General features: G+C 42.8%; 1 protein-coding gene across 1 annotated transcript; it reads left to right on the top strand.

The window, feature by feature from the left end:
* Positions 1-7,471: 7,471 nt before the first annotated feature.
* SIX6 (SIX homeobox 6) lies at positions 7,472-9,378 on the top strand. Its single transcript, XM_004681814.1, has 2 exons — positions 7,472-8,113; positions 9,137-9,378. The coding sequence occupies exons 1-2, from the start codon at positions 7,542-7,544 to the stop codon at positions 9,303-9,305; spliced, it is 741 nt and encodes a 246-aa protein (XP_004681871.1). The 5' UTR covers positions 7,472-7,541; the 3' UTR covers positions 9,306-9,378.
* The last annotated feature ends 1,227 nt before the right edge of the window (positions 9,379-10,605 follow it).

Raw genomic sequence — 10,605 nt, 5'->3', positions numbered from 1 at the left:
ATAAAGAGAAGAAAACATAGGAGTAACACTGCAGGGCATTAGCTCCAGGATATCTTTGGGGACCTAACTACAACAGCAAGGGAAACAAAAAGAGTCATGGAGTCAGAACAAGCAAAGAGAAAACTTAAAACACATTATACAATACAAAGAATCATTGAACTATGAACTTTTAGAGTCTAAAAAAGGGACTGATAAAGATAAAAAAGTAAATATCAGAAAGCATATAAACGGGGTAGGCAAAAATTTTTAACTTAAAGAAGGGTAAACATTAAATATTTGATTTAAAAATAATAAGTTCAGATCCAAATCTTAATTGCTAAAATGACAAATTCTCTTACATTAATTTCACCAAGACCAACAAAAGATAGAAAAAGTAATGAGGTGAAATCAAGGCAGAAAAAATGGTAGATTTAAATTTCATAGTTTGAAGGATCTAAGGGGAAAAAATCTGCTTTTACAGGAAACATGCACACATTTCTCTGCCCCTTAATTTTTCTAAATCTACCCCTACTGTCTGCCTATATAATTCCCTCTGTCAGAGCATGGCAGCTGGTCCCTACTGGGGCTTAAGCAGACTCCTCTCTGTGTTTCCATTTAAAAATCTTTATTTCAATAGGTGGGCCTAGAGCATCTGCACTTCCAAAATTACCACACAACTGATCCAAAATGATTGAAACAAAATTGGTTTCAAAAATTGCCCTAAGGCTGAAAAGAAGATGAAGGCTAACATTTCAGACCTAAAGAAACATTTATCACAATTCATGGTCTGTAATAGACTTGTGATCGTAATAGAAATGTTGACAGGTTGTTAATTATAGAAATGCTAGTGAGCATCACTGTTACTCTTTTGAAATACCTGACAAAAGAATTCAGTTTTTTTTTTTTCACTTAAGTCAAGCCTTACAGCACCTCAAAGTCGAATATTTCCTCCCCAAGAACCCAGATTTAGTTTTTCTGCTAGTGTACAGTGCAATTACAAAGGGGAAGGTCTTCAATAAAACCTGGCTCCAATGTCCCACACCCCCAAAGAAGATGATTAAAGTTCCAGCGTCATATTTGAGATTCAAAGATCCAGAATAGTTTAAATTTGAGTGTATCAAATTCTGAAAGTCACCACAACAGGAAACCTCATAGGATCCCACATATGGCAGTCACCAAGAGTCATGTGACTTTAGTTCCTCTACTCACACACTCACCAACATTTATACCATCTTCCTTATATGGGAAAAAGAAGGAAAATAAGACGTAGAGTTTTGAATCTGTGTCTTTAACCTATCTCTACCACTAACTGTGTAGTATGGTAATCATTTAACCTCTGGTTTTCATGTTTTATTCATTTGTAAAATGGAGAGGGAATAATCTAATCATTGTTGTCTGGCCATCTATTTCTTAAAGATCGTAGATTCCAAAATAACAGGAACAAAACACTACCTTTTCCAGAGATATTTATAAGTGGGAAAATAACTAATCATAATGAGTATCATTTTCAGTATACTTTAAGAAGAGACAAAATTATAGTAGGTTCTTAGGAACAGATTTTATTGGTCTGGCCTAGAAGTAAGGTGAAATTAAAAGGGTGCTCATTCTTTTCAAAGTACTTCAACTGGGGAACAAACAGAATTTTAGCAGGTTTTGGATGTTTTGTCTTGTTGATTTGTTGATTATTTTGAGATCCTGTGAAGCAGGATTTTTTTTAAAGGTTTATTTATTTATGTACACAGAACTGGTATACAGGCCAGAAGTGGGAGTGGGTGGGTGTGAGAGGATTCAACAGAGACAGAGCAGGAAATAGGCAGATTGATAAAGTGCACTGCTGAGGGGAGCAGTGGGCAGGTTAGAAGAGGTCTGCAGTGCCATATGTGTCACCTCCCTGGCCGGCCATGTGGGTCACCTCTCTGGCTGGGGATAGAACTCCTGCTGAAGCGGCTGAGGTTAGCTTTGTTATCTGTTATCTTCATAGTGCTGCACTTTTAACCCGTTGTGGCACCAAGGAGGGCTCGAAGCAGGATTTCTTAATAGTGGTCCTATGGGTGTTTTGTTGTAGAGGTTACTATTCATTATAAGATATTTAGCAGCATCCCTGGCCTCCATCCTATAGATACCAGTTGTGACAACCCAAAGTGTTTTAGACACTGCCAAATATCCCCCAGTAGGGGAAGTAAAATTACCCTTACTAAGATCTGCTGCTTTGAAGGGTAAGATGAATGTAAATATATTTTTATAATATAATTTCAAAAAGTATTTTATACAATCTTAGTGGATTAATTCAGAGCATTTAAGGGATTTATTGAAGGCTAATACATTTATTTGATTTTACCATGCTTGGATGGGAATTATATTTACTACACATATCACATATGATACATACACAATTTAATGTGAATAATATTTGTCCAAGAGATTGAAAGTAAACTAATACTCTTTCATATTGTTGTATTTTCAGGTTTCTGTGTGTATTTTATTTTTTTTTAAAGATTTATTTGTCTATGCATATAAGAACTAGGGTACAGGCCAGAGGTACAGGGAGGGTGAGAAAATTCACCCAAGACAGAGTGGGGAGCAGAACAGGCAGATCCAGTGAAATATACTGCTGACGGGAGCAGTGGGCAGGTCAGGAGAGGTCTGCTGTGCCACGTGGGTCATCTCCCAGGCTGGGAATTGAATTCATGTTGTAGTAGCTGCGGATAGCTTCATAGCATTGTGCTTTAACTTGTTGTGCCACCAGGGAGGGCCCTTCTGTGTATTTTAGAAAGATGTTTTGAGGATAATGAAAAGTAACCTGCTGGTAGAAAAAAATGTTCCAGTAGAGAACTGTGAATTAACCACACTTTTAGTCATTCAGTTAGTATTTCATCTCTGATAATAACGTGTTTATAAAAGACAGGCAGGTTACATTTTTAAGCATTAATCACACAAGAACCCACTGATATGTTGCCCAAAGCTTTGTGGTAGTATAAGTAGCTCTCTGAAGATTTAGGTTTACCCTCAGAGAGACAGGAAAATGGAGAAGAAGAAAGAGAGAAGCAAATTTAAGACCATAATTTAAATAGGGACATAATATATACTATATTATACTATAATATACACTTATAATATACTCTGGCTTTAGTACAAATTCTCATGAAAATGCCTAGGAGCAATCACTGATTAAAGATCAAAACACACTTATATAGTCATCCTACCATTAAAAACAAAACAAAACAACATCATTGCCAGTCAGTCATTACTTTCATTTGGTTTTACCACAGTTCAACTTTAAAAATCTCCTCCACTTAACAACATGAGCAACTTTGCCTCATCTAAAATATAACTGAGTCATTTTGTAAATAACAATAAAATAATCTCTTAAAATTAGATTGATTTTTTTTGTCAGTTAATTTGACCAGAAAATCTACGAAATGTTTCTCAAGTGATGTATGGTCTCAGGAATGCACACTAAAGAGGCATCTCTATTCTTCTTCGTTACAAGGTGCATACTGGAAGGCAAGGAATGCAAGAAATAGAGCAATCTACCTCAGGAGCTTATTGGGGTAGTTAGTACTTTAAAATTGGGATGTTGAATTAACTCCATAATCAAAAGATCTAGGTCACCAGCTACATAAAATGAACTATATCTTTTACTTATGCATATGGTATCACTTAAAGATCAGATTACTAAGTGCAAGGATAAATGTTTAAAAATGTGAAATTCTAATCCTATAATTTCAAAGATACTAGAGAGTTTTTTAGATTTTCTAAATTATACATTATTCTCACCCACCAGCAACATGTAGCTTAGAGGTATGGGAAAGGGAAACCAAGATTTTCTTGCAAGTGGAAATGGATATACACAAAAAGCTGGGGCCTCGTTGTCTTCCAGCCTGTGATTCTCACACACAGCACAAATGTTTTCATCACAGAATTCAGATGCATTCAATTAATACATTCATCACAATTCCTGAGTATGGAAATTTTTACAGACATCTGACTTAGGGAAAGTCAAAGAAAAGATAAGACAGAACAAGACAAGAGATTAGGTAAGAATGTGCTGACCTCTAAACAGTGCTTCCTATTCAAGAATCATTGTTTCTTGGGGTATAGCTAGGATTTCACACATCCTTCTAGTCCACAGAGGAAAATCAGAAGGTGCAAAATGAAGGTTGACCAGATAGGTGCAATAGGTCCCAGACCAAAATTTCTGGAAGGACCCACACAGCTCCCCAGGGGCATTTTGCCTTTAGTCCAGCATTGAACTGTTAAATATAGAACCTGCTCCAGGGCATTGTCCTCTACAGCTATCTTTTTTCCTCCATTATTTCCCCCATTAAATAAAAGTCTCAAGTCTACACAATGGAGAAAAGACATTTAATGATTCCTGGCAAGAATATAGCTTTTGTCCACAGCTTCGTGAGCCAAACCTGCCCGTGCAAAGCAATAGCAGAAAGTAGCAAAGCAGAAAGTGGTCAGAAGGTGCAGCGGCAAGTCTTATGTTTCCTAATCAAGAGCAAAAGAAAGCTCAAGTGGAAGGTGGTAGGGCAGGGTTGCCTGGAGGGTTGGCACGAAGTTCCAAGATCAGTTTTTAGGGGTTGGCTATAGCTCAGAAGTTACTTCGTTGAATGGCCAAGATCCGTTTTTTAAAATGTATCCTTCCGTTAAATTAAGAAAGAAATTTGAAAGTCCAGCTTTTGTCCGGCAAACCTGGGAGAAGTGCACATTAAAGGGGGTTGGGATAACTGCATAACCACGGAGTTTTCCCTAAGGAACCTTAGCGGTTTCTATCATTTCCAGGGGTAAGGGGCTCACACGTTTTTCCTGTTGTCCCACATAAAGCGGGTGAGTTATTACGTGATTCCAAGGTGACCCAGTGGAGTTTATTTGAGTTGAAATGAAATAACGTTCCCTGCGAGGGCGAATATAGGACCTGGCCGTAAACTTCTAAACACTAAGGCCCCTCCAGTCGGCGCCTAGACCTCGCACCGGTCTTGTTTAGGCTCGGCCCCCAGAGTGAGAGGGCTTTAGCGCGCCCCACCCAGGTTTTGGGGTCCAAGTCTCCTGAGAACCCCAGACGTGTAGAAGCCGCTATTATTTGTCTAACTGTTGTCCAAGAAATGAAGTAAATTCGCATTTCCTGAAGAGTAAACCTAGATTCAAAAAATTGACCCGACTCAGTCACAAAAACTAAGGGTAAGAAGCCAGTTTTCCCCAAATGCACTGCTTTCAAACTGTCAAAAGGGCGTGGGGCTCCCTGACCCCCACTACTTCTCACCTCCTGCAGCTAAGCACAAAGGTTGGGATCCGCTGGGTTCGCCCGTTGTGATCTAACCTGCGACTCCTTTGCGCGCGGAAAGCTAACTTGAAATGATTCTGCTAAGAGCCGGGAGACGAGGAGGAATTAAGAAATCCGGGCAAAATGAAGCATGGGGGGGGATGCTTTTCTTCTCTGGTCATTTGCCAAGAACACAGCTCTCCAGGGGATCTCAGAACTAGTGGGGTTTCTACAGTTTATCTTGGGCTCCTGTATGTGCTGTTTCTCACTCAAAGTTACCCTTCCGGTGGATTCAAAAGAAGTCCTACGCCAGGGGAGGTTTGAACTTTGTCATTACCCTATCGCCCACTTTATTTTGTCCCTGCCCAAGTCACATTTCAAGAAAATGAGCTCTTAGCAAAGAAAATCTCCTCGTTGAGGTAACAGGTAAATTCACAGAAATTATGGAAATGGTTGCAGGGTTTTTTCTCCATCACCAACCCCCCCCAACTCGGCGCGCAAGTGATTTTTTTTAAGTGTATTAAAAATAAAATTTTCATTTTGGTGAAGGTCTATGAAAATAATATCAGGTTTTCCATCACAAGAGCTTTGCCTTGCATTCATGCGTAGCATGATACGACTGGGCATCTCCAACCATCTGTGCTATCTATCTGCCTTCTGATTTACCAGCTCGGTACAATTCACATACACATTGTACTTGATACTAAAGAAAAGACAGCAGGGCCCAGTCCAGGTCCATGGTGAACAATCCTATCTGATTCCTTTCTAGGGATGAATGTTTCAAAGACTGTTTTCCCAGGACTCCCTTGTCCCAGTTATTTTCTTCAAACTAAACAACCTCTATCAAAAGTCGGATTGAGATAATGTTTTCTTTTGACAGTCTCAGAAAGAGGTATGATGTGAATGTCAATTGGCAATCAATAAAAGTTGCCAACTAAACCTATCTGCCTAGCTATATAACTGCCAAGAAATTCCTTCCTCTCTGCAGTGCTCAGCAACTTAAGAAGTGTTTTCTACACACACACATACATACACACACATATGCAGGCACACACACTATTGTAGTGGCTCTCTCTTTTTCGTCTATCTTTTATGGAAAAAATACTTTTGGGCTTAAAGGTCAAGGTCGGAGTTTCTATCTCCAGCTCAAGAGTTAAATGTTCTAACACAGAGTAGGACAAAATTAACCCACAAGAAAAGCAAATCGATATTTTGAAATAAGCTTTTAAGTTGTTGTCCTGACCTACCAGTGACTTCTCACTCTAGATGTGGCTATGATGCACATTTGTTCGAGTCCATTAAACTGGAGGAAGGGGGATACTAAAACGTCGGAACTGTATTTGGGTGAAACACCCTCGTCTTGAGAGTGTTTGACTTACACCTGGGTTATCATGTGTAAGAAGACCCAGTTGGTAAAATCAAAGGATTTCAGGAATCTTTTGGAGGTGGGGATAAGAGACCAAACTGACCTCCTTATAGATCCCCAGTCCTGTTCCTTCTGCTTCAGAGTCACTTCCTACGCGGGTACTTTGGCAGCTAGAAAAAGACCAAATGCGTGCAAGGATAGGTGCTGGGATGAAATGAAATGATCGATCCATTTCCCCTCCCTCTCCATTTGTGTGCTCCCCGGTAGGTTTTCTGTTTCGTTACAATGAAACTTGGAGAATTCACGGAGGATTTAGATTTGGCCCAGTCTTCGTTGTCCTCTGGAGACCTCTAGACCCAAGCAGCTCATCGTCCTGTAGTGGATTCCTGTAGCATCAGTCTCTTTTGGGGTGGAGGATAGGAGGGAACAACGAGACTGGGGAGATGGGGTTTGAAACGCTGACACTCTCTTTTTCTCACAGCCATTTGCACAGTCTTTTCCTCCTCCAGGTTCTGCAAATACTGAGGGAAGTCCACGGGTGAACCGCGGGCGCTGTCGAGAGCGGGGAGGTGCTGAAATGTCTCTGGCGCGCAGGTCGCAGTCGTGATTGGCAGGGAGAGCCGGTGACTGACAGGGGGTCTCCATGGCGCCCAAGCCGCCAATCCGCTCACCCCAGTAGCTGCGCCCGCTCGCCCCGCTGGTTTGCGCTAACGCAGCGGAGCTGAACCGGAGCAGCTAACCCCGCACCTCCTCCATTCCTTTCGCGCTCCACTCGCTCCGGGCGTTTGCAGGGCAGCCGCTGCCAGGTGCCTCCCGGGTACCCCGAGTCGCTTCGCTGAGGAGCGCCTGAAGCACCAGGCCGAAGCCACAGGCATCTCCTGCGTGTCCCTGTCCAGGCTCCGCGTCCCCACCGGCGCCACTGCTGCCTCGATGTTCCAGTTACCCCTCTTGAACTTCAGCCCCCAGCAAGTGGCCGGGGTCTGCGAGACTCTGGAGGAAAGCGGCGACGTGGAGCGTCTGGGTCGCTTCCTCTGGTCGTTGCCCGTGGCCCCTGCGGCCTGCGAAGCCCTCAACAAAAATGAATCGGTGCTGCGAGCGCGGGCCATCGTGGCCTTTCACGGCGGCAACTACCGCGAGCTCTACCATATCCTGGAAAATCATAAGTTCACCAAGGAGTCGCACGCCAAACTGCAGGCTCTGTGGCTGGAAGCACACTACCAGGAGGCTGAGAAGCTGCGCGGAAGGCCCCTGGGGCCAGTGGACAAGTACCGCGTGAGGAAGAAGTTCCCGCTGCCACGCACCATTTGGGACGGCGAACAGAAGACACACTGTTTCAAGGAGCGCACACGCCACCTGCTACGGGAATGGTATCTGCAGGACCCATATCCCAACCCCAGCAAAAAACGGGAGCTTGCCCAGGCAACCGGACTGACCCCTACACAGGTGGGCAATTGGTTCAAAAATCGCCGACAAAGGGACCGGGCGGCTGCAGCCAAGAACAGGTTGGTACCTAGAGGCCTCTGCGCCTTGCTCACAATAAGGAGCTGGCTGGTGATGAGACCCTGGGAGCCCATCTGAGTTAGATTCAGTAGGAGTTGGGAACAGAGTCCGGCTTGGGGTATGAGCCCTCTGTGTTCTGGGATCTGGGTGGGAGTTTCCTTCTCTCCATTCTCTTTTTCTGGGCACCTGGGGGGCATTCCAACAACTGGTTCTCGCAAAATGAAGGTTGCATTGGGAGGAGGAAAGAAATAAAAATTAAAGTCCCAGAAATAATTAGGGACATGGGCTTAAAGCTAACAGCATAGTTCTGGGCTCCTATTACATGAATGCTAACTTATTAGCAAAGTAGTGTTGTTTTGTGCATGTGTGGTCATTTTTTAAGTTCAGATGATTCCCTTGCTAAAGCTTTGAAATCACTTTTTGATGGGTTTCTCTTTCTAAGAAGTGGCAAATGGAAATTCCCCTCTTCCACTAATAGCAGCCCTGTCTGGAAACAGCAAACTAATTGGTTGAGGCTTACCATACCCAGTGTGAGACTATCGGTTAGTCAGATATTTCAGCCATGAACCCAGCCTTTTCTTCACAGGCCCAAAAGCTCCACACATTTTTTAGGTAGCCTAGTTTTAACTTGGACCCAATTGTCCTAGAAGTCTCTGACAGGTGAGGGCCTCAGGTAGACACAGACTGGGAAGGGGTTCCTCTACCCTGAGCCTAATCTGTCCTTAGCACCCACACCTGACAGTATTGTTAGTTTCTCAAAGGTAGTGGACAACAGAGAATGGCCCTGAAAACCCAGCATCCCAAACATGGGGGAAATAGGAGGCAGAGAAAAGACTGGAAGGATAGGCACCAAGGTGTTACCACCAACACCTACCTGTCCTCTTTTACCTCACCTTACCCACTTTAGCTGCCCACATCTGAAGGAGAGCCACTGACAAGGGAAATACACTGTTGGAGGGGGAGGGAGTGAGGCCACAGACGGCTGAATTACTACTTGTGACTCCTGTCCCTTCCCTTCCCCATAGACTCCAGCAGCAGGTCCTGTCGCAAGGCTCTGGGCGGGTGCTAAGGGCAGAGGAAGAGGGCACCCCTGAGGTGCTGGGCACCGCAGCCAGTCCTGCCGCCAGCCTATCCAGCAAGGCAGCCACTTCGGCCATCTCCATCACGTCCAGCGACAGCGAGTGTGATATCTGAGCTGCCCACACAGCATGCTCAGAAGCAGAATCCGGTGTAAAAAATGAGACAAAGTGGAGGGAGGATGGAGACCAAGCAAACCCAGTACTTGTGAAACTAGATGGCCAGAGTGCGGTGGCCAGAGACCCACCCGCTGGCCTGCTTGTGCATCTGCCCAGCCTCTGGATGGGTTCTACAGGCTCAGTCCGGCAGCGACCACAGGACCCTGCAGTGAGGCCTGACCTAGCACCATGTTCTCCTTGCTTTGCTTTTTTCCCAAGGATTGTGCTGAAAAGATGCCTGCAGAACCTGAATTGCACGCTGAGGGTATTTTGTCCTCCAGTCGGTATTTCACCTAGAAAGGACGCATATATATATATATGAATTTTTGCTTTAAAATTTTTAAAACAAAGCATAAACATACTGTTTATTTACATATTTAAGTGACTGGCAGAGGTAGGTTTCTCGATATATTGGGAACTTGCTGTTTCTAAAGGCACTGGATAGAGTCATGGGTTCTGTGTGGAGAAGCCAAACAATAAAAACTGGTGATTAATCTTTCTTAATTAAGGGACCTGTGCTTAGATTACTTAAAAAAAAAAAAAAACTACCAAACAAAAGCCAACCATGCTCTTTATTAAGCAGGCAGGGGACCGTATACAAATGGTTCTCTATATCTTTTGTCTTCTCTGATGTCTCTTAATAGATTTTTAAAATAGCCCACAGTAGTTCCATAACCGCTTCCTTCATCAAATTGTATTTGTGTTTGTATATATGTTTGTATATATGAATGGATAGATATTTAAACTTAGAAATTGACAACATGAGCATCCCCTATGAGACAACTCTCCACGTGCCAGCACAGGTTAACTATGGCATGTTTACTTGGCACTCACTTAATGACCTATCAATGGTTTTCAGGAACAACTTAAGAAGTCAAAATCTGGGACTCAATAGATAGTCCAATTTATAAAAATGCAAGACTATTCTGACACAGACTGTGCAATGAGAAAGACTTTTTATCTCCTTTGAGGCCATTCTAAAGCAATAGGTGATGATCAGACTAGAATAAGAATATACTACAGTTAGAATTAAACTCAATAAAAGAAGAAAAAAGAAGGTAAGAAAGGTTGTAATAACTAGACTGCATCCTTTGCTAAAGAACCCATTTTTAATCAAACAAATTATTATCAATAAAAGGAATACTGAAATGGGAGCAAAGATGAGATCACATCACATATGGAGGTGACTTAGAAGGCTGCAGAGAAATGATTGACACTTTAAAATCTTACTTGTGTATTAAATATAAAACATCACTCAG

The sequence above is a fragment of the Condylura cristata genome, unplaced genomic scaffold, assembly GCF_000260355.1.
Source record: "Condylura cristata isolate star-nosed mole 26May11 unplaced genomic scaffold, ConCri1.0 scaffold00013, whole genome shotgun sequence".
NCBI lineage: Eukaryota > Metazoa > Chordata > Mammalia > Eulipotyphla > Talpidae > Condylura > Condylura cristata.
This window is presented reverse-complemented; position numbering and strand designations above follow the sequence as displayed.